This window comes from Mrakia frigida, assembly GCF_051309035.1.
Source record: "Mrakia frigida strain ATCC 22029 unplaced genomic scaffold BDY24scaffold_10, whole genome shotgun sequence".
Lineage (NCBI taxonomy): Eukaryota > Fungi > Basidiomycota > Tremellomycetes > Cystofilobasidiales > Mrakiaceae > Mrakia > Mrakia frigida.
The window spans coordinates 278,891-299,750 of NW_027481271.1; the positions used below are offsets into that span (position 1 = coordinate 278,891).

At 54.6% G+C, this 20,860-nt stretch overlaps 5 protein-coding genes across 5 annotated transcripts; 2 read left to right on the forward strand and 3 right to left on the reverse strand.

Annotated features, from left to right (window-relative positions):
- The first annotated feature begins 1 nt into the window (after position 1).
- Positions 2–3,711, forward strand: EMW1 (tetratricopeptide repeat-containing protein EMW1). The gene is made up of 6 exons (XM_076639824.1): positions 2–1,809; positions 1,926–2,148; positions 2,247–2,524; positions 2,622–2,711; positions 2,814–3,498; positions 3,615–3,711. The coding sequence occupies exons 1-6, from the start codon at positions 118–120 to the stop codon at positions 3,692–3,694; spliced, it is 3,048 nt and encodes a 1,015-aa protein (XP_076497936.1). The 5' UTR covers positions 2–117; the 3' UTR covers positions 3,695–3,711.
- On the reverse strand, positions 3,712–12,116 carry BDY24DRAFT_440245 (uncharacterized protein; the record flags this gene model as incomplete). Its single annotated transcript, XM_076644502.1, has 38 exons — positions 3,712–4,232; positions 4,317–4,424; positions 4,498–4,649; positions 4,734–4,842; positions 4,905–5,333; positions 5,398–5,451; positions 5,518–5,770; positions 5,844–6,147; positions 6,325–6,480; positions 6,550–6,628; positions 6,698–6,744; positions 6,827–7,355; positions 7,426–7,568; positions 7,642–7,671; positions 7,729–7,776; positions 7,852–7,874; positions 7,956–8,084; positions 8,141–8,217; positions 8,284–8,354; positions 8,430–8,612; positions 8,691–8,897; positions 8,987–9,059; positions 9,124–9,291; positions 9,366–9,538; positions 9,610–9,763; positions 9,834–9,949; positions 10,027–10,108; positions 10,191–10,274; positions 10,357–10,373; positions 10,458–10,693; positions 10,784–10,839; positions 10,924–10,941; positions 11,027–11,116; positions 11,181–11,189; positions 11,277–11,325; positions 11,403–11,771; positions 11,846–11,997; positions 12,091–12,116. The coding sequence occupies 38 exons, from the start codon at positions 12,114–12,116 to the stop codon at positions 3,941–3,943; spliced, it is 5,295 nt and encodes a 1,764-aa protein (XP_076497937.1). The 3' UTR covers positions 3,712–3,940.
- Positions 12,117–12,195: 79 nt separating this feature from the next.
- Positions 12,196–15,588, forward strand: BDY24DRAFT_17738 (uncharacterized protein). The gene is made up of 15 exons (XM_076636301.1): positions 12,196–12,684; positions 12,825–12,943; positions 13,017–13,035; positions 13,096–13,177; positions 13,257–13,287; positions 13,362–13,429; positions 13,491–13,520; positions 13,595–13,840; positions 13,916–13,948; positions 14,015–14,171; positions 14,258–14,511; positions 14,588–14,758; positions 14,836–14,892; positions 14,976–15,172; positions 15,274–15,588. Coding segments are annotated over exons 1-15 (1,659 nt in total). The 5' UTR covers positions 12,196–12,490; the 3' UTR covers positions 15,275–15,588.
- A 1,966-nt stretch (positions 15,589–17,554) lies between these two features.
- On the reverse strand, positions 17,555–18,914 carry BDY24DRAFT_17752 (uncharacterized protein). The gene is made up of 3 exons (XM_076636304.1): positions 17,873–18,914; positions 17,764–17,801; positions 17,555–17,664 (listed from the first exon to the last, which is right to left on the reverse strand). The coding sequence occupies exons 1-3, from the start codon at positions 18,773–18,775 to the stop codon at positions 17,616–17,618; spliced, it is 990 nt and encodes a 329-aa protein (XP_076497939.1). The 5' UTR covers positions 18,776–18,914; the 3' UTR covers positions 17,555–17,615.
- Positions 18,915–19,074: 160 nt separating this feature from the next.
- On the reverse strand, positions 19,075–20,728 carry BDY24DRAFT_384540 (Mrp/NBP35 family ATP-binding protein). Its single transcript, XM_076639825.1, has 8 exons — positions 20,602–20,728; positions 20,368–20,509; positions 20,164–20,289; positions 20,030–20,092; positions 19,882–19,949; positions 19,664–19,811; positions 19,505–19,590; positions 19,075–19,361 (listed from the first exon to the last, which is right to left on the reverse strand). The coding sequence occupies exons 1-8, from the start codon at positions 20,701–20,703 to the stop codon at positions 19,089–19,091; spliced, it is 1,008 nt and encodes a 335-aa protein (XP_076497940.1). The 5' UTR covers positions 20,704–20,728; the 3' UTR covers positions 19,075–19,088.
- Positions 20,729–20,860: the final 132 nt, after the last annotated feature.

Below are 20,860 nucleotides of genomic sequence, written 5' to 3' on the forward strand. Positions count from 1 at the left end.
AGGGAACGAGATGGAAGGAAGGTCCGCTCGGTCAGCAAGCTCAAATTCGACGAGCTCACATCTTCCTCCCTCCTCCTCTTCTCCCTTCAAACTCCCACTCCCTCTTCTACCCAAAAAATGTCGGCTCTCTCTCCTCTCCTGCTCCTAGCAGCTGAGAGATCCCTCCTCTCTTCCACGTGGACTCTCCCAGAGTCTGCTGCTTCCTCCTCCTCCCTCTCTCCTGCTCTTCAACTCGCCAAAGACACGACCGAAGCTTCCTATGTCAAGGTCCTCTCCTCCGACCTCGCCAAAGCAGTCCTCAACATTGGAATCCCTTCTTCGGAAGACGATGACTCCCAGTTCGATATCGAGACTCGACTCGTTGGAGGAGAAGGAGGGCTGGCGAGCAAGAAACCGGAGGGACTGGAGGAGGAGGAATGGGAGCTCGTCGTTCTTTCGGTTGCGATCTCTCTTCTTCAGAGCTACGTTCAGATGAACTGGACAGGACCCAACATCGTCCTCTCCCCTCTCGAACTCCTCTCTCAACAACAACCTTCAACTTCTACGCCGTTCGGATCCGAAGTGACGGCTCAAGACGTCGAGCAATCCTCCATCCTCTCGCTCTCGTACCTCGGAGAACCCGCCTACCACCTCGCTCAGAACCCTACCTTCCTTCGAATCGCCCTCGCCCTCCTCTCCCCTTCGACCATCACTACCTTCTTCACCCATCTTCAATCCCCTTCGTGGTGGGCTCTTCGAGCGACGAGAGCTCATCATCAAACCCTCCTCATCGACTCGGGATCCCTCCCTCTCCCTCCGACCATCCTCCCGTCAGCCATCGCCCTCCTCTCCTCAACTACAACGACGACGAACACTCTCCTCGCTCACGACAAGGACCTTCGTTCCAAGCTCGCGCTCGAGATCGGACTCGCTTACTACCTTCTTCTCGGAGCGGACAAGGAAGCAGGCAACTGGTTCGTGAAGGCAGCGAGGGACGAGGCCAGTCTCGAGTGGGAGTTGACCGGAGCGATGGGGAAGAGGACGAAATTCCAGCAGGACGATATCGGGCAGTTGGTCGTGGTGGCGAGAGGAAGGGAGAGGAAGGGTTGGGTTCCTATGAAGAGCTCGAAGGAGGTCGGGTTGCAGGGAGGGGAGGAAGCCGACGCGGTTGAAGAAGTCGTCGAAGAAGTCGAGACTCCCGTCGTCGCGTCCTCGACCTCGGACGATGATCCCGTTCCTCAAGTCCCTCAATCCCTCGCTCTCAACGACGACACCCTCCTCGAACGAACCGTCTTCACCTCCTCCGCCTCCGCCTCTTCCTCCACCTACACTCCTCACGCCCTCACGCCTTCCAACTCCCTCCTCCAACACATCGACCCTTCCAACCCTCCTCCTCTGCACCCCATCGATCAAACCCACCTCCTCTCCCTCCCTCTCATCCACTCCCACCTCCCTTCCGACGAACTCTCCACCTCCCAACTCACTCCCTTCACAGCCCTCGTCCTCTCCTCCCCTCAAAACTGGTCCATCCACACCACCGCTCTCCTCTTGCGATCCCGAGCAGAGTCGGGGAGGACGAGAACGGTGGAGAGGTCGATCATGCAGCTGCAGGCGCTGGTGGATCAGATTCCGCTGAACGAGGATGGAGGCCAGAAGGGGATCGCGCCTGCGAGGGAGAGGTTGAGGTACTTTTGGGGGTTGGTCGTGCCGAGTAGGTGGGATTTGGAGAAGGAGTTGGCGGAGAGGTTGGGGACGATGGGCGTGTTGAGGAGTGCGATGGAGATTTATGAGAGGTTGGAGATGTGGGATAGGGTGGTGATGTGTCATCAGGTGGGTCTCCTCGCTTCGTTGGCAAGGAGTTTGGGTTGAGGGAGGAGACGCGTCGGGAACTTCGAGACTGACCTTTCCTCCTCTTCCTCGCTCTTTCCTCTTTTAATCCTTTTTAGCAACTCGAACAACCCGAGAAGGCTCTCTCGATCGTCCGATCCCTCCTCTCTGGTACCCTCACTGAACAAGCTCGAGTCCTCGCCGTCTCTCGAACAGGACCCGCCGCTCCCTCGGAACGACATCAAGTTCGAATGTCCGTCGCTAGGAAGGCCAACCTCATCTGCTCCCTAGGAGACTTGCTTCCCGACGAGAAGCTCGATCGGTACAAGGAAGCTTGGGAAGGTTCGTTCTCCGTCTCTCTCTCTCTCTTCGTCTTTCTCCCTTCCTCGAGACTCACTCTCCCCTCCTCTTCTTTCGTTCTTCTCCTCTCCTCTCCTCAGCCTCCAACCACACCTCCTCCCGAGCCGCTCGATCCGCCGCTGGAGTCCTCTTCGCCATCAACAGCTTCACCGAAGCCATCCCTTTCCTCGAAGCCGCGCTCGCCATCAACCCTCTCTACTCTCGATCGTGGTTCATCCTCGGGTGCGCGTACGTCCAGACGGAGGATTGGAAGAACGCCGTGAGATGCTTCAGAAGGGTGGTGGCTGTCGAGGACGACGATGCGGAGGGGTGGAACAATCTGGCGAGTTGTTATTTGAGGATGGGAGATGTTGGTGGGGTGAGTTCTGCCGTCTCTCTTTCGTTCTTGATTCGACGCGTCGTTCGTTCGAGCTCGAAGGAGCTGACGCTTTCTGTTTCTTTGGTTGATTTCGCAGGACAACCTCGACAAGGAGTCGGATGGTCTTCTCATCGACGGACTGGAGGACGAGGAGGAGGTGAAGGAAGCTCAGGAGGCGAAGGAGAGGGTGCGTCTTCCCTTCTCGTCGTTCATCGGAACCGGCCTCTTCTCTTCCTTCGAGCTTAACGCTGACCTCCAACTCCCCTTCTTCTCTCTCCCCATCCCTCAGGTCCCCGACGTCCTCACCACCAAAGCTCGAATCCCTCACGCCAACAAGATCCTCGCCCACCGAGCCCTCAAAACAGGCCTCCGCCACGGCTACGACAACTGGCGCATGTGGTCCAACTACCTCCTCGTCTGCATCGACCTCGGCGAGAACTCGGAAGCCTGTCGAGCCCTCACCCGAGTCGTCGAGGAACGAGCTCGCAAGGACGGAGAGGACTGCGTCGACTCGGACGTCCTGGATCGACTCGTCTCCGCCGTCACCAAAGGAGCTCAACCTGGAACCGAGGAAGCTGCTGCTGAAGTTCACTCGCCCAACGAGGGCAAAGGACTGCTGTACAACCTCTCGAGGGTGTTCGACGACGTGATCTTGCCGAGGATTTCGTCCTCGTCGAGGATCTACAGGAGTCAGGCGAGGTTGTTGACCTGGGAGGGAAGGATCCCCGAGGCGTTGGAAGCGCACGTGAAGGCTTACCGAGCGAGCGTGGTGAACGATGAGTTGGTGGAGAGGGAGGTGGGGAGGTGGAGGGAGGCGGTGGAGGAGACGAAGGAGGTGGCGGAGATGATGATGGGGTTGGGTCCCAAGGCGGTGGAGGTGGAGGAGAGGAAGCAGACGATGTTGGGAGAAGGGGAGAAGCCCGTTTGGAAGGATTGGAAGTTTCAGGCGAGGAGTATGGTTAGGTCGTTCATGGGTGAGTGCAGCTTTCTTTTCGAGTGCGGGGGGGTGGAGGGTTTCGAAACGAAACGAAGGAAAACTGACGAACGACGCGTCTCCTTTTCTTTCTCCCTTTCGCCTTCGACTTCTCAGGTCGAACGAAGGACGCTTTCGAGGATCAGCCCGAGTGGGATACGTTGAAGGAGATCTTGGAAGATCTGAAGAATGCATGATCGATCTCGTTTTCTCTCCGTTTTCTCGTGGATCAGGAAAGACGAACGCACACGCTTCACGAGAACTCCCGTCCCGTTCATTTTCCCAGGAGCCAATGACCCTTTCGGAAGCGGAAGCAAGTACATAAGCGGGTCTGGGTATCAAAGAATCTGAGGTATCGAAAGCGAAAATGACAATCTCCCTGACTCGAACGCGTCTGTCCGCCCACCTTCCCTCCCCTCGGTTCCCTCGCTCTCTTGAACTCCTCAAACGGGAACGGCACGCCAACTATGCTTCCCCCACGAGTTGCACCATCTTTGCGCCCACCTCAACTGGGCGAGAGCTTGATCCGACGTCGCAAGCTGAAGGAGATGGTGGTCGAGAGAGGCTTCCGACGGGACGACGAGGTGAAGCGAGCTGAAGTCCGTAGGTAGGTAAGGGGTACGAGATCTTGGAATGCCAGAGTTGGTGGAAATGGTGATGACGGGGTTGAGGGAAGTGGGGTCGTCCCGAAGGAAGATGCGGTAGAGGAGCGGCCAGGTCGAAGCGGAGGAGTATCTGGAGGAGGAGTCGAGCGAAAGAGAGGAAAGTCAGGAATGTGCTCTTCAAAGAGAGGGAAAAATCAGGATTGAAAGAGCTCACTTGTTCGATCGACCAGACGTGAACCATCCTGGCTGAGTGCGAACGAAGGAGACAAGCGAAGCTCGAGATCTCGGGAAGTGCTCTGCCCAAAACACCTCGAGGTCCATTCTTTGCAGAGGAAGACGACTGGGTAAGAAGGTGTTCGGGGAAGGGTAGAAGCGAAGAGCTGAAACGCACTTACACTCGATCGAGATGAGCAATTTCAATCCCTCGGCTGACCTCTCGTAGGACTTCTCCAACATGAGCGATGGCTGAGGTGGGATTCATCTCGAATTGGACGTCCGGCGGAAGAATGACTTCCCGGAGGTAGGAGAGGGGAGCCGAGATACCGATCTAAAAGTTCAAGAAGGCAGAAGAGCGAGAGAGTTGAGCTCAGCTGAAGGGAACGCGTCGAAGAGGAGGGGGACTCGAGCTCACCAACGACATTCTCAAGCACGCTCGGACTCCGACTACACAAAGGACCACGATCCGTTCGAGCATATTTAAGCAGCAGTGAAGGATCGAAGGATGGTCCTTGAGGATGAATCTGTGGAAGAGGGAAGAAGAAGGTTGAGTTGTCGTTCGATGTTCGATCAGAGCGAAGCTTACGAGATAAACCCCAGCCCAGTATAGATGAACTTCTCGAGACTCCCCAGTCTCAGACGAAAGTGACCGAAGTGATAAAAGAGAAGTCTGCCGGCCGCCACCGAATTCAAGCCTTTGAAGGAGGGAACTTTCAATCGTTGATCATCTCCCATGATCGGTGGTGGTTCGGATGCCGCCCACGAGTCGACGAGGATCTCCATGTCTGAAGGAAAGAGCTCTATGAGCTCCAGGATCTTCGAGATCCATTCGAGGCAGGTCGTCGAGGAAGTCGTTGAAGAGTCCAGCTCTCCGAAGGTGAGGAAGAGGTGGCGTCGAAGGACGGCAAGGGCTTTGGGAGGGAACGATCCAATCGTGATGCTGTACCTGGATCCGTTCGAGAGGGACGACGTCGGAAACAAGATGCCCGAAAGAGTACTGATCCAGAACCTCGAGCTGAACAAGACGTAAAAGGAGTCAGTGAACGAGCAAAAGACCAAAGACGCGTCCTGAAACTCACTCTCGAAGAACCAAATCGTGTGGCATCTTCGACTGCGAGAGAAGATCCTCGAAACTGAGGAGATGATATGAGGGACAAGTCAGTACAGAGACAAAAAGTGAGCGGGATCGTGAGACTTACAGCATCTCGTGTAGGAGGATGTTGACTTTGGACGAGAGGGAGGCGAAGGAGTGGGCGAGTGGAAGTCTGATCAGAACGTCGCGAACCCTCGTTCCTTCCATGATCGAAGAGATCCTCCATCGTCGAAGAGCGACCTCCAGTTGTTCGTGAACGAGATCTTCCCCGATGGAGATCTCCTGATGAAGGACTTCCGATCTCCTGATCGTCGTCGAAGGATTGGAGGGATCGAGCTGAAGTCGGGAACGAGGAGAGACTGGTGGATACAGAAGGCTCGATCAGCGGCAAAAAAAACTCCACGAGAAAGGATGAACGGAAAACAGACGTACTTCGGAGAATTTCGGATGAGTTTGGGAACCTTGAGACACCGGCGAGAGCGAGGAGCGAGGGGGTGTGCTGGGAACCAAGATCTCTCTCCTCGAGATGCGTCGAGAAATCCGTTGCCAACGAGAGAATCCATCCGCAGATCTCTTCCGCTCCCAACAGGTTCACAGGCACGCGAGGAAGAAGGCGAAGAGCCGTGTCGATAGCGAAGAAAGAGAGAGAGGAGAGAGGGTCGGACCGAAGCTGCTTCCTCGTCGCGTCGAGGATGTCGACCCGGTTGCCGGCGACGGCGGTCTCGAAGAGTCGCAACTGTGAGCCAAAGAAACGAAGGATCAGAATTTGAAAGGGAAGGAGTCCTCATGACGAAGAACTAGCCTGGACTGCCTGCTTCGAGGTTGGGAAGAGGGATCTCCAAGCCTGGCTCAGCTCCTCGACGCGTCTTCGAGTCGACTCTTGAAGGCGTCCGCCTGGCGATCCGAGAGGAACCTCCCAGACGAGTCCTTCCAGGATGTACCCAAAGGCAATCCCAACCGAGTTCCCAGTCTTAAAGCGAGACTGAAGCGAGGCGGCGTCGACGAACCTCCCTTCGGATCCGACCAAGGACGCAGCGTCGTCGAATCGACCAAGTTTCAAGAGAAGCGGCTGCACCGAAGAGAACGTAGAAAGCTAGGTCAGGACTGACTTGACCAAGATAATCAGTAAGATACGTACAAGCTTGTATCCTAGCAACCTGGCCTCCTCCATCCATTGGAGCTGCTCTTCCCCGGAGTCAAAAAGCTTGTCGGATTTCCTGCAGGAGACAAGCAGGGAACGTCAGATCGCCATTGCCTCTCGAAAGAGAACGGGCGACTAAACATACTCCCAAGCTTTCTCGTTAGCGCCTCCGAGATAGACCCTCCTCGCAAGCTAGAGGCGAAACGAGATCAAGGATCAGAATCAGCGACGAGCGAGCGATCAGTCTTCTCTCCTCCTCAAAAGGTTGGCTCACCGAGATCACGTCGTCATAGGCCTTCCGACCCATCTTTCTCCTCTGAGCTAAACAGAGCTTGACAGCCGCGTCTATATCCGAGTAGTAGAAGAGGAGAAGAGCGGCGACGTCCTCGACGAGACCTCCGATCTTGAATACTTCCATCGCCCTTCGAACGTCCCCGACCTCCAAACATCTTCTGGCGGCATCCTCGAAGCGGCCATCGGAGATGAGGATGTCCACGGTGGATCGTTGAGGGTCCTCGATCGGATCTACCAACTCTAGAGCGCGCTGAACGAGACTGGCTGCCTCGAATGCGTCGGCAGCTCGTGGATCCTCGAGCTCGGCGAACAAGTCTCCAGACTGAGCGAGAGCGTCTCGTTGTAAGCGGCGACGACCAGCGGCGATGGCTCGTTTGCCGATGGCGAAGAGGGATTCGGCGACGGGAGTGAGTCGACGAGCTTTGGGTTCCTTCTCTCTCTCGAGCTCGAGGTCTCGAAGAGCGAGGGCGTAATCACTGTCGAGCTTGCTGCCTCCCTTGATGAACATCCTAATCCCACCAATAAAAGAAAAGGTAAGCTCAGTCCGAATCATCCAAGAGCCAGCGACGATGCTCTCACCTCGAAGCGTCGTGAAACAGGCCCCTGCCGAGGAGTTCGCGTCCTAGGCGGACAAAATCTGCTTGTGTCGAAGCGACTGCTAGCTGAGGAAGTGGTCGAGAGGCCTGGGTAATGCTGACCAGCTCTTTGGAGGAGAAGAGTCGCTGAAACGATCCAAGTGAAGAGAAGTCAGATCGAGAAGACATCAGCTTCGAACGACGGCCGAAGCCCACGGACCTGCATCAGAACCGACGCATCCGAACGGTCCTGAAAAAAAAGGAGGTTAGCGAAGGAGCAGTTACGTCGTGAGGAAGAAGAGCGCACCCAGATCCAAACTCGATGTTGAGCTCGGGTGACGGCGACGTAAAGGTTCTGATAGTAAGAGTTGAGCGTCAGTGAACTGCTTAGTCAAACTACTTCGTCGATGTGAGATCAGAGACGGCTAACCTTAAGCTCGGTGCAGAGAACGGCTGTCGAAAGGTCGTTGAGGTCAAAAGACGTCTCCTTCTCGTCCCGTCCACGCGTGAAGAGAAAATGGACCGAAGACTCACCGTGTTTCGTCGGATCCCATGTAGGAGCAGGCTCTCCAGGAAGAAACTGAAGCAGCAGCCTCCATTGAGCAGTGACTGCTGAGGAGTGCTCGAAGAAATTCCAGATGAGGACGTCCTCGAACTCGAGACCTGTCGTTAAAGAGTCAGCTCCACCGGTCAGAGGGGAAAGGTCGAATCCAACTCGCCTTTCGCCTCTAGAATCGTCAGTACCAGACCCACGTCGTTTTCTGGACCAACGAACGTCCTGAAAGCCTCTTTGGAGCTGCGAAAACGTGAGAAAGAAGAGTTAAAGAGAGCTTCGAACTAGTTCCGAACAGACTAGACTCACACGTCGTCTCTCACGAGGATAACTTGATGAGCTCCGAACTCGGTAGCTTCAGAGCCTTCACTTGTGAAGAGCTGGAAGGTACTTCTCGGAAGAAAAAGGTGAGATACTGACTCCCAAAGGCTGAGCAAAGAGAACGGCGAGCTCACCTGAAGGAAACCTGTCGCTCCAGCCTCCTCCCTCCTTTCGAAAAACTCGACGAGAGGACCCAGAACGAGTCCATTCTCTGGCTCCAGTCGATCCACAGATCCTTCGAAAGTCTTGGAGAGTAGGTCGATGACGCTGTCGGCAAAGCGGCAGATCCCAGCGTGGGATCGGTAGTTCCTCGAGAGCTACACGACGAACCAAGAATAAAAAAGGTTTACAGGACTTTTTCTCGCCCATCTTCTACCAAGCCCAATCTCACTCACCTGAAATACACCAGGTTGCTGAGGGGACCTCTTGCTCGTCTTGGCTGCTTTCTCTTCCTCTCGGTAAAAGTGAGAGGAGAGGTCGGCGAAGCGGAAAGCAGAACCAGCTGCGATGGTCTGTGCAGCGTCGCTGGCGAAGAAAAAGCTCGATGAGGGAGTGCAGATCTTCCGGATGAGATTCAAGTCGACGAGGAGATTGTCTTGAGCCTAGGGAGAAACGAAACGGACGTCAGCACTCTCGTTTTTCTCGAACCGTTCCTTCCTCCAGCTCCGAGATTAAAGACGGAAGGACTTACTTCATCGACGTAGGCGAAATCTATGGAGCCGAAGCCAGATCTTCCGTCGAGAGCTCGAAGGATCGCATGAGTCCTGTTGGAGGTTGGGGGGAAAGGTCAGCGTCGAGAGACAAAGCGGCGGGAAATCGAGGTCGTACCTATCGGCCAAGTCTCGTTCCGATCGGCTCTCCTTGATCTTCTCGTAGCCGAGAAAGATGTCGTAGATGTTCGACCTCTTGTGAGCGAAGGTGTAGTTCGTACGGTCCGAGAGGTTTTCGTACATCTCCCTCGACAGCGTTCCGTTCTCGAGCGACTGCTCTCCTCCCCTTCAATCCAAACCCAGAAAAAGTTAGTACAGAGAAAGCATAAATCTGAAAGAAATGAGAGATGAGCTACTGACTTGATGACTCCCAAAATCTCGCCGTAGACGAGGAAGGGGTCCAGGCCAGCCTTCAACTTCTGATTGATCGATGGCCAGTACTCTTGCTGGAACAGACGGAGATTGAGAAGCGAAGGTCGTTTCTTCGAGATGGAGGAGACAGGAACGAGGTCGTTTTCCAGGAGGGAGCACAGCTGGAAGATGTAAGGAGAAGAAAGGTCGTCAACAAACGGCGTGCTCGGACGTGGAAGAAGCTCGAGCTCACCCGATCGAACGAGACGAAGAGAGGAAAATGGTGGTCCTCCAGCTCCGAGAACCTAAGCGGAAGATTCATCTTGTGGTTCTCCGAATCCAGAGAAGGCGAAGCATCCTTCACGGAGAGAGAAGGAGCGTCCTCGAGAAAGTCGAGCGTCTCGGACCTGTTGACGCGTCGAACGAGAGGGTCAGCTACGCTCCAAAGACTCGGAAGCGGAGGAAATATGTACTGACATGCTTTCGAAAGCGCCCTGAATCTTCTCGGCCAAGTACTCGCTCTGAGTAGCGAAGAGTTGACGAGGAGGCCGGTCCAGTTTGAAGGCTGCCTGAGTTCCCAACATCTTGAAGAGCTGTAGAATCGAAAGCAGGAGTTATTTTCCCATCTCACCGTCCCATATAAACGAAAGAGATCTGAACCCGAACCTACCATGGTCGTCGTCTTTCCAGTCCCTCCTCTACCAAGGACGAAAAGTGAGTTGAGATGATTAACGACCCGTTGTTCTTCGTAGCTGCCGGCAGAAATAGCATCGACAGTAGGTATCAGCGTTCGAGGCATGACGGCCAAAGAGTTTTAGGGGGTTTCGAACTCACGCTAGATTGAAGACGTGGTTGGGAGAGGTTACAGAACGGAAAGATTCGAACGCTCTGACGGAGCAAGAGGTGAAGGTCTCCAGCCTGCAGAGAAAAGAGAAGCGAAAAAGAGGGCGAAGGTGGTTAGCGCCTCTTTCAAGATCCCATATCTGAGAGACCGACGAACGAAAGAAGGCGATGAAGCTGGAGAGGCGAAAAGGAATGAGATCAGCCCGGAGCGAACGCGGGCATGTAAGGAACGCAGGTAAGGCAAGAAGAGCCCCTCACCTCAACGAAGTCCTCGTTCGCAGGTTCAAGAGCAGCGATGGCTTCAACTTGAGACTTCGCCTCCAAGCTTTCGTGCTTGAACACGACGGGAACGTTCATTTTCCTCGTCCTCGTGTCGATCCCCTCAGTTCGTCGGTCGATGAAGAGCTTCGAACGTCTCGAAGGATGATCCAGGAGTTTCTTGAAGGGTTTCGAGTTGATCTGAGCGTGAGTCCATATTCCGAAGATCTTGATGACTGAAGGGTGGGAGGAAGGGAAGGAAGAACGCGGACCGATAATGAGCTCGAGAGGAAAAGTGCCGCGACGTCGTTCTTCGATGCACTGACCTTGAGTATCCTCGTCTCTATCCTGATTCTCCTCGATATCGATGGACCAGACAACTCTGAATGAGAGTAGGTGCAAAAAAAAGGAATCTGGTCAGCTACAGCGGGACGAAAGAAGGAGGAGAAAGGAAGACGAAGCTCACCTGAGATCCCCAGTCAACCTGGAGAGGTCAAAATGGAGAGAAAAAATCGTCGAAGATCAGTCAGGGTTTAAAATCAAGGCTAGGGACGCGAGGAAGAGCTGACTTCGCTTCGTAAATCGGAACCCCCCTGCCCTTGCCTCCGGCCGAGAGCTGTTTTGCGTTGTCTCCGTGGAACTCTCCCTTCGCCAGGGATCTGCAGCATCCAAAAGGTCAACCAGAGTCGTTCACGATGAAAAGAAGAAGGGGGCAGAACTAACGTGACCTTCCTAGAAGAGTCAAAACGCGTCGAGGAAAACAGGGCGGAACGTCAGCTCATCCTGTAGGAATAGGATGGAGGACGGTGAAGTACCGACCTGAAGACAATCTCAGCAGTAGTCGAAGTCATCTGACGGTAGGTGGATACTGAAACGACAACGGGCGAGGGTTGAGTGAGCTCTCAAAACTGAAACTAGCGTCAGAGGCGGATTGACTTGACTCACTCGCATCGCTCGACATCGTGACTTTCCAAGGGCCTCCCAATCCTTCCGAGTCGTTGAAGTACTTAGCGACCTTGACGGGAGAGTACTCTAGAGCCTCACCAGGGTGCGAAGCTTGACGAGCCAGAACTGGGACTGGAGGGGACGCGTCCGAGGGAGGAGACTGGAGAATCTTGAACGATACGAGATCTGCGAGGCAGGCAGCGAGCGAGGCATCAGCAAATCGAAGGTCGCGCAAGGAAATCTGACACTGACCTTGATATCCTGAGAATTTGATCCGTAGGGAGGGTAGAGAGCCGAGCTTGAGGTTGAGATTGACTCGATGATTCTGGACGTCCTTCTTGCTTTGACGATCGAGATTTGTTGCAGAGACTTGGCCCGAAAACAAGGTGAGCCTGGGTCAGCAAGCAGTCCTGAAAGACTGAAGTAGTCGTGCTCCTACTCACGACGATGTCGGATTTGGAGTGAAGGGACGAGAAGGAAGAGATCTTTCGACGCTGAAGAAGTCGTGAAGGACGAAGCTGATGGCGACGATGACCTGACGACTTTTAGATCGGCTTGAAGAGCAGTAGACACTCCGAGTATAACGGTGACTTGCCTATTTAACCGCGAAAGAAGTCGGGAAGCGGATCAGGAGGAGGTTCGGAGAAGGGGAGGGAGGAGGGTGGAAAGGAAGGAAGGTCAAGCTCACTTTTGGAAGAGCACTTCGTCCTCCATGCTGGCTGCGAGCGAATCGAGCAAAAAGGCGAGGACGTAGAGCGGGTAATAGAAGCTTTCTGAAAACGAAAACTAAGACGCTGCAAGGAAGATGTATATGGCGGGCGTGAGCTCGAAAGAAAGAGAGGGAAAGGAAGCCCTCGACGTTGGCGAGAGAGAGGCTGAAGCCCAAAGGGTTAGACTTACAGGAGCTGGGAGAAGCTGGTCTAGAAAATCGAAGGGAACCCCAGTAGATTCGCGGAGCTGGAGGAGGAACTGGAGGTTGTAGAAACGAAGGAGGAGACCGTGGCTGTTGGCAAGGAGGTTGAGCTTCGAGCCCTCTCCTCCTCCTTCCACAAACGACGACCCCATCCCCTTCTCCTTTCCCACCCAAAATGTCGATCCCCCCCACTTCTCAAGATGATCCTGAGCCCTTCGTTCCTCCGAATCCAAAACCCAAAGGAAACCTGGTCTTGGACTCAGACGAGGAAGGAGAAGAGGTTGACGACACGAAGGAGATCCCTCCGGACCGTCCTCGCTCAACCAGGAGCTCTACTGCTGCCTCGAGGGCTGTTGATGATCGTTCTAGGTCAGTTCTTTCTTCGATTTGTTACCAGAGCTGCCTGCCAGCTTCTTCAACTCCAGCAGAGAGGCCTAGACGAGTCGTTGAGGGTAAGAACAAGGGAAGAGAAGGAGATCTCGAGCTCACGCACCCTCCTTCCTTTCCAGCTCTTCTCCCCTCAGCAGTGTTCCAGATGAGGATGGGAACAAGCCGAGGAAGGATAAGGAACCTGGACTTCCTCAACTTCCCGATTACCTTCTGGATTCTGAAGGACGAGGGGCAAAGCGTGCGTCCGGAAAAGTTTAAGAAACTCGATCCTCTCTTCAAACTGACCTCGACGCGTTCTCCTCCCCCTCCAGTCATCTTCTGCGGCGTCCAGTGAGCTCAATTTCTTGACCTCTTCATCGCCGACCCATCTGATTCTTCGTATCTGCTCAGGCCAGGACTCGCTGCCGCGACAAAGGGACATCATTGGGCAGCATCGGGTTTGACGATTGACGGTACACCGAAAAAAGCAAATGTACGAGGACTCCTCCGATGTACGAGCACTCCGCCCTTTATCGATTCACACTGATCATTCACATCTTTCTATCCACCAGAACTGCTTCTACAAGCTGCTCAATCTTACAGGTCCGTCGCCGTCCTGTCCGAGGAGAGAGAGGCCTTGAGCGCGTCCTGACCCTCCTTGCTGTCTTTTTTTCCAGACTTCACAGACGAAGAACATCTCTACAGCCAAGATTATACGTTCCCAGATCGCTACTCGATCGGACTCGTGAGTTTTACTTCTCGATTTCGCCTTTTCGTTTCATTGACGAGCTTCTTTGGATCTGCAGACGACCGCGATTCGGGACTCTTCGTTAAGAGTCCGTCCCTTGGCTTCTTTCTTAGGCTGATCACTGTACTGAACCTCTTTACTCTCGACGTTTCTCTCTCCCAGTTTCCTTCAACGTTGGACATCAGCTCTGGTCTCGAAGAGCTCTTCGAGAAGGTCGTTCAACTTCGTCCCCTCCTCGTCTGTTTCAAAGGTCTCACCAAGCTCACCGATGCTGTCCTACACCGTCTCAACGAGTATGGGAGAGATGGTCATCCTGAATACGTAGATTTACGAAGAACAGACGTCAAGAATGGTTGGATTCCCTTCAAGATGGAACAGGACGACGGCTCGACAACTTACTTTTGCTCCGTTTGTCGACCGTCCTCTCTTCGTCGCTCTAGTAGACTTATCCCGAGCTGACTGCGCGATTCCCACCCTTTTCAGATCTTGAATCCCTCTCACAATTCCGGCACCCCTGTACGTCCCTCTGTCACGCTTCCTCCTCAGCCTTCTTCGTTGAGACTAATCTCGCGTCTCCTTCAGATTCAAAAACGCGTCGCCGAACTCCAACCCTTCCAAGTTCACTTCGAAGAGATGAAGGAGGACACCTTCGTCGAGCCTGCCGGCATGCGAACGGTCAACCTCGCCCCTCTTCGTCGGAATATCGCTGCGAGAGCCGCCAGAGTTCCTTCTCCACCTCGTGAATCTTCTTCCTTTCTCTCCCTTGTCTCTCTTCTTTCTTTTCGACTCGACTGAAGTTCATCTTTCTCTCTTTCTCTCTTCTAGAAGAACCTCGTCCCATCAAACGATCGGCTTCTCCTTCGATGGTCGAAGCTCCACCGAGTCCCAAGAGGCCGCGTCCGTCCCTCGTCCAACGACCCGTCGCCAACGCCATCGCCGGTCCTTCTCGCCTTCGTGATCAGGAGTTAGGATTGGATCCCAGAGAGCAGACCGAGGAGCCGCCTGCTTCGAGGGCGGCTGACGACCTCGGGGTCGAGAGGGACGAGTTGGCGAGAGTTTTTAAGGAGACGGAAGCCGCTGTGAGTGGACGATTTTTCGAGTCTCTTTCTTCTCCTCGACGCTGAGCCTCCACTCTCGCCTGATCTCTTCGACCAGTTCCACTACGTGGGAACTCGAAACGGACAGCTCGAGACCGAGATCACCTCCCTGGAAGACCGTCTTGCCGAAAAGGAGAGGGAGGTGGTTGAAAGGAGAGACGAAATCCGTTCGAAGGACAAGGAGGTTGAGGATCTCAAGAGGGAGAAGCAGAAATTGGAGGACGAGAAGGTGAGCTCACCTTCTTTCGCTTTCTTTTTCTCTGTACTGACCGAGACGCGTCTTTCTATCCCTCGTCTCTTCGCCAGGTCGCTCTCCTCGCCGCTCAACCTCCTCCTGCCCCTGCTCCCGCCATCAACGCCGAGGTGAGCTCTTCCACGCCGACTCCTCCCCTCCCACTTGGTCTTTACTGACTCTTCTCTTCCCTCGCTTCTATCTCGATCAACAGCTCGTCGCTCTCGACCTCTCACCCGAGCAAACGGAAGCTCTTCGACGCAACCTCGAGTCCCAGACTCAGTTGACGATCAAGAAGATCGCAGACGCTCAGGCGAACGTTCGAGAAGCGCAGGGTCTTGGGAACGAGAACTACCTCAGGCTCGCTCAGAGGGAGTTGAGGGATCTCATCCAGGGAAACGTTGTCGCTTGGTGAGTCGAGTTTCGGAGGAGGGAGAGGAGGGACGCGTCGAATGCAGTTGAGCGAGGCTGATCTCGACCACGCTTTTCTTTCGTTCGTTCCTTCATCTCAGAATGAGGCTCTCATCTTTACCTACTGTGCTCTATTTTTTGCCGCCGTACCCACTTCCTCCTTTCATCACCTCTTCTCGACCTTTTCTCTTTCTCGACGACGACGTCGTTTCCTTTTTGCTTCTCTTGCCTCTTCTCTCTCTTGTCCCATAGACTAGCACTTCCGTGTCTTCCTTCTCATCTCATACCGTATCGTACTGCACCCTCTTCACCGCGGCCCATAGTCATCTCTCTCTCTCTCCCTCACGCTCGTCTTCCTCAACCCAGCTCAACGCTCTCACACGAACGATCAGCAGGGCGAAAACGACTCATACGTAGAACCGAACGAACCAAAGAGAAATCAAAGAAGAAACAAAGAACGAAACCAAACGGAAAAAAAACTTGACAGGAATGGAAGCAACGTGGAGGGGTCGTGAATGAAAAGTCGAACGAGAACGGGGGAAAAACGTAACGAAAGCTAAAGCGCGTGAGGAGGGGAAGTATATAGATGTAGAGATCGTTAAAAACTAGGATGACGACGAGAAAATATGCATGGTGAGGGTGGGGACGTATGTGAGAAAGAAACGAAACGAGAAACGACGACGAACGAACGAAGAGAGGCACAGGATTGAGAAAGAGACCAAACTACCGCTACCTCCCCGAAAACAACCCCAACAACAATCTCGCACACTCCTCATCCTCCGCCTTGATGGGTACCAGAGCCGAAGGCGCAAGAAGGGCAGGAGAGGGAGAGGGAAGCCCAGCGACGACGACCCTGTGGGACGTGTCCTTCCTCTCCCTATCCTCCTTCGACGAGGCCTGACCCGATGCAGGCGTAGGAGTCGCCTGACCCCCTCCGGCGGTCCTCCTCCTCTTGGATCCCGACCCGGAGCTCACACTCGTCGTCGACATCGAGCTGTTGGTTCTGCCAAACTCCCTCCCGACCACCCAGCCCTCCTCAGCTTCCTCCAACCCTACCCCAACAAGACTTTCCCTCTTCCTCAAACTCCCTCCCATTCCTCCCTTCCCAGCAATACCATCCAAACTGACTCTCCCGCTCCCTCCTCCTCCCGCTCTCGACGCACCCACCCTCGACGCGGCCCAATCGAGGGAAGCCGACCTTCTCATGCCTCTCGCTCCTCCTGCGTCGGCGAGGAGAGGATGGGATGAGGAAGGGTTGCGTCGACCTGAAGAGATCTGAGCGTGCGAGAGGGTCTTGGTGAAGTGACGAGGGGTGGTGTTGGGTGGGTTGAGGTGGGATCGAGCGAGAGTGGTGGTCATGCTGACGGTGGAGGAGGACGAGAGGGTTGGTCGAAGGGAGTTGTTGGGTGTTTTGGAGGAGGAAGCGGCGGCATTGGTGTTGCTGTTGAGCTGGGTGTTGGTGTTGGAAGAGGAACCTGAGGAGGCGGTGGAAGTGGTGGAAAGTCTTCTGGAGAGGGAGGAGTTGATGGGTGTGAACTGATTGGAGTGAGAGGACTGAGGTCGTGGTTGGTGGTGCTGTTTCGATCGTTGTTGAGTAGATCGAATCCCTTTGATCCCTGGTCCTCGTCCGTCCATCGCGTCGTCGCTCTCGAGCATCGTCTGCTCCTCCTCGTCGTCGTCGTCCGACCCGATATACTCCTCCAACCCTCCCGAAGGAGGATCGCTCATCATGTTCTTCCAGATATCCATCCCCGAGGCTCCTCCAACCGGGGCGGTTCCAGAGACGAAAGGCAACTCCTTTTTCCCAACGACCTGATCCATGATTCCTCCTCCTCCTCCTCCCTCAACCGACGTCGACCCACTCCTCGCTCCTCTCGAAAGACTCCTGCTCGGAAGACCCTCGATCCCAACTCCTCCCACCCCTCTTCCTCCTCCGTTCATCACCACCACTCCCTCCGACCTCGACCTCTGGAGATCAACCGTCTCCCTCGATCCAGGAGGAGCAGGAGCGAGAAGAGGGACATGAGCCGAGTTGGTTCGATGGAGAGGTGGGATGTTTTCCTTTCCAGCAAGTCTCGGGGTCCCTTCTCCGTCTGGTTTGGTAAGAGGAGGAGCGACGAGACCGAGTCCAGAGAGAGGAAGGTCGTTGGTGAGGATGGAGGGAGAGGACGACGAGGGCTGACCTCCGTTCGAGTCGTTGGTGGTGTGAGTGGAAGGAGAGGAAGATCCTGAGGAAGAGGTGGTGGGTTGGTGTCGGTCGTCAGGGTACGTAGCTCCTCCAGAGATGAGTCGTTTCTTCTCCGTTTGGCGTTTGTTTTGGAACTGGGGAGAGGTGAAGGGAGGAAGACGCGTGAGCTCTCGGCTTGTCTTGGACAAGAAACCCTCCCTTCCTTTACGCCTCTTTATTTTGCTTCCCTTCACTCATCGCCCCAGCAGAACACATTTAGGAGAAGACGATGGTACTCACCCAGATCTGAATATGCCTCGGCGTCCTACGAACGAGAAAGGAGGAAATCAAACACTTCATGAGCTCTCCGAACGCGTCTCTCGCGGATGCGATCGAACCGAGCGAAAAAAGCGTGTGCACTCACATCTCGACCTGCTTCGCGATAACTTCTCTCTCGTGGGCCTGTAAACAACATCGAGCAGGTCAGTATATATGCATCTCGAATGAGAAGAAAAAAAAATGTACAAACTCACCGTAGGCAGCGGGTTCTTCGAAAAGTGAGCGTCCAAGATGGCGAGCTCTCCAGGACTCGTCCTCCTTCTTCGCTTCCGCACGACGAGGGACATCATCGGATAGTCTGCTTCTCCTGATGGGTTGGGTTCAGCTGTCGAATCCGCTGCTGTCGTCGACGAGGTTGACGGGGGTTTCCTTGTTGTGTCGGGAGGAGGAAGATACGATTGAGGAAGGGGAGTCGAAAAGGAGGAGGAGGAGGAGGAAGCTCGTGCCTGTTGTTGAGGTTGAAGCTGATGCTGTTGCTCCCTGAGTTCGTGGAACGCGATGTCGTGACGACTGTTGGCTGTTTCCACTGGAGGAGGTTGGTGAGGTCTTTGAAGTTGAGGTTGAGAGACGATGGTGGAAGGAGGAGGAGGAGGAAGAGCGAGAGAGGAGGAGGTTGAAGCTGAAGCTGACGCGTGTTGAGGAAGGGTTGAGAGGTGTCGAGGGATCGAGTCCAGAGGTGGTAGGAGGATTCGATTGAGTGGGAGGGAAGAAGGTGTAGGAGGAAGTTGCGGTTGAAGGTTGGTGTATTGATACGTCTTTAAGTGAGGAGGAGGGAGGAGAGCGACGTGAGGACGAGGAGGTCCAAGGGAGGAGGAGGAAGGAACGCTCCCTCCTCCGAGCGCGAACGCGGAGGATGTAGACATGGTGGATTGCTGAGAAGTGATGGAGGAGGAGGAGGAAGAGGAGGTGGAGGATCCGAACGAAGAAGGAGGGGAGAGGTTGTAAGGAGTAGATCGGTTCAGAATCAACTTCCCGAGGGAAGGAGGAAGACTCGTCGAGAGAGTCGGTTGCTCCTCCTCCTCCGTTGGAGTGATAGGGAGAGAGCCTGAAGATCCGTCCGGTGGAGAGTAGAAAGCCTTCGAGCGGTACGAAGACATCGTAGAAGCCAACGAGGAGAGAGAAGGAGGGGAAAGGGAGGAAGGGAAGGGGAGAGGGAGGAGGAGGGAGGGGAGTGGTGGGTTGACGTGAAAGGGCAGGAGGAGAGCCCTTCCCTCTTTCTTTCAAGCCCAACTGTTTGTTCCTTGCGAAGGAAGCGAAAAATTGCAAGAACCACTCAAACTTAACTAGAGGACTCGCGTGCGTCTCTTCTCTTTCTTCCCACGAGGCTAGTAGAGACAAAACTTTCCAACAAAACCGAAGGGGGCGAGCTCAACCAACGAGAGACCCAGGGTCGAGCTTAGTTTCCATCCTTCATGAAATCTTCCTCCAGACCAGCTCAGCAACCCCTCGAAACACCTTCCTCACCTCCTCCTCGGGACCTGACCCTTCTCCGTTCCTAGGAGCACAAATCACTAGCGGTTTCCCTTCGTCCCCTCCAGCACTGAGCCCTTGGACGATGGGGATTTCGCCCAAAACAGACGCGTTTAGTTCCGAAGCAGCTTGACGAAACGCTGCAGAGGAACCGAAAGGGTAGAGAGGTGGGGAGGTTGATAGGTGCGACATGTTGAGCAGGAGACCGAGGATCTGCCGTTTGATCACGAGAGGGGAAGAAGGGAAGGGAAGGGGAGTCAGGACAGGGAGAGCGTGGGAGGGTGGGAGGGCGGAGAAGAAGGGCAGGAAGACGAGGGAGGAGCTCGAAGAAAGAGAGCGAGCGAGCAAGGACTGACAGGAATGTTGAGCTTCTTGAAGAGTCCCACACCTTTACGAGCGTCGATGAGAGCGATTTCTTGAGGCGTAGAGACGATGACAGCTCCTGCAAAGGACGAGAGAGAGGGTGAGCGTGTTGTTGATCGAAAAAGGAGACGCGTCGAGAGAGACGAACGAACCATCGACGATAACGAGTTGACCGAGAGAGAGAGCAACGTCCCCAGTTCCAGGAGGCATATCAATGACTAGGACATCGAGTTCCTCTCCTTTCGTGCTCGAGGACGACGACGAAGAAGCCGAAGACGTCCAGTCGACGTCGAAGAGGAGCTGGGGGAGAGGAGGAAGAACGACGGTCAGCTTGGATTCGTTCGGACGCGGATACGACGAGAAGACAAACCTGCTGGACAGCCTTCATCACCATCATCCCTCTCCACACGATGGGGTTCTCTCCTGTTGCAGATTGAGCTGTAGGAAGTAAGACGAGAACGGATCAGCCTCGACCGCTCGACGCGTCCCTACCTCTTCTTGCCAGCTCTTGAACTCACGAACCAAATACCCCATCGACATCGTTCCAATCCCATGATTCTCCAAGGGTATCAGTCTACCTCCTGATGATCAAAAATCGTAAATCAAGGTCAGCTCAAACGAACGAAACGAAAGGATAGACGGCTCAACTCACCCTGCGTCAACTCCGGCTCTCCCTCCAAACCCATCAGCCTTGGAACGGAGGGCCCAAAGACGTCCAGATCTAGCAGACCTACTCGCTTCCCAGGCTTCTCGAGGAGAAGAGAGAGGGCGAGGTTGACTGAGAGCGAAGGAGGGAAGCGATCAGCGATCAGCGAGTGAGGGAGTACTTGAGGGAGGAGGACGATGTCGAGCTCACCGGCAACGGTACTCTTCCCGACTCCTCCCTTCCCACTCGCAACGACGACGACCTTCTTGACTCCAGGGATTTTGGACTTTTTGGGAAGGCCGCCTCCCATTCTGGGCATCGTTGGTGGGGCTGGGCGATTGGTTGGAAGACCCTGAAGGCGAAAGAAGATGGGAAGGAGGGTGTGAGCTTGAGCTCGTTTGAGAGAGAGATGGTGAAGATCGACAGCGTTTGACAGGGACGAACGAGGGGATTTGAGTGAGATCGGGTTGAGGAGGTGGAAGAGAAGCATCGCTTGCTGCTCTGGATGGTGAAGAGTCGGAAAGGAGGGAGGATGCGAGCTGGCATCGTTTCGAGATGGACGTTGGAGGAGAGGGAAGGTCGGCTCAACTCGCCGCCCTTCTCGTTGTCGAGCAAACTTTTATTTCTCTTTCAGTTTCAGTTTTTGGGACTCTTCTGTATTCTACACTTTACTGAGTGAGAAGGAGAGGGACAAATATATAAA

Excerpts from the sequence above, each read along its gene's own strand:
- BDY24DRAFT_17752 (XM_076636304.1), bottom strand. The coding sequence starts at position 18,775 with ATGTCTTCGTACCGCTCGAAGGCTTTCTACTCTCCACCGGACGGATCT. Across the intron at positions 17,802-17,872 it reads CGAAGAACCCGCTGCCTACG|GCCCACGAGAGAGAAGTTAT; the intron begins GTGAGTTTGTAC and ends TGTTGTTTACAG. Across the intron at positions 17,665-17,763 it reads ATCGCGAAGCAGGTCGAGAT|GACGCCGAGGCATATTCAGA; the intron begins GTGAGTGCACAC and ends TCTCGTTCGTAG.
- EMW1 (XM_076639824.1), top strand. The coding sequence starts at position 118 with ATGTCGGCTCTCTCTCCTCTCCTGCTCCTAGCAGCTGAGAGATCCCTC. Across the intron at positions 1,810-1,925 it reads GGGTGGTGATGTGTCATCAG|CAACTCGAACAACCCGAGAA; the intron begins GTGGGTCTCCTC and ends AATCCTTTTTAG. Across the intron at positions 3,499-3,614 it reads TATGGTTAGGTCGTTCATGG|GTCGAACGAAGGACGCTTTC; the intron begins GTGAGTGCAGCT and ends TCGACTTCTCAG.
- BDY24DRAFT_384540 (XM_076639825.1), bottom strand. The coding sequence starts at position 20,703 with ATGCCAGCTCGCATCCTCCCTCCTTTCCGACTCTTCACCATCCAGAGC. Across the intron at positions 20,510-20,601 it reads GATCTCACTCAAATCCCCTC|GGTCTTCCAACCAATCGCCC; the intron begins GTTCGTCCCTGT and ends TTTCGCCTTCAG. Across the intron at positions 19,362-19,504 it reads TCAAGAAGCTCAACATTCCT|ATCCTCGGTCTCCTGCTCAA; the intron begins GTCAGTCCTTGC and ends ATCAAACGGCAG.
- BDY24DRAFT_17738 (XM_076636301.1), top strand. The coding sequence starts at position 12,491 with ATGTCGATCCCCCCCACTTCTCAAGATGATCCTGAGCCCTTCGTTCCT. Across the intron at positions 13,178-13,256 it reads GTACACCGAAAAAAGCAAAT|AACTGCTTCTACAAGCTGCT; the intron begins GTACGAGGACTC and ends TCTATCCACCAG. Across the intron at positions 13,430-13,490 it reads ATCGCTACTCGATCGGACTC|ACGACCGCGATTCGGGACTC; the intron begins GTGAGTTTTACT and ends TTGGATCTGCAG.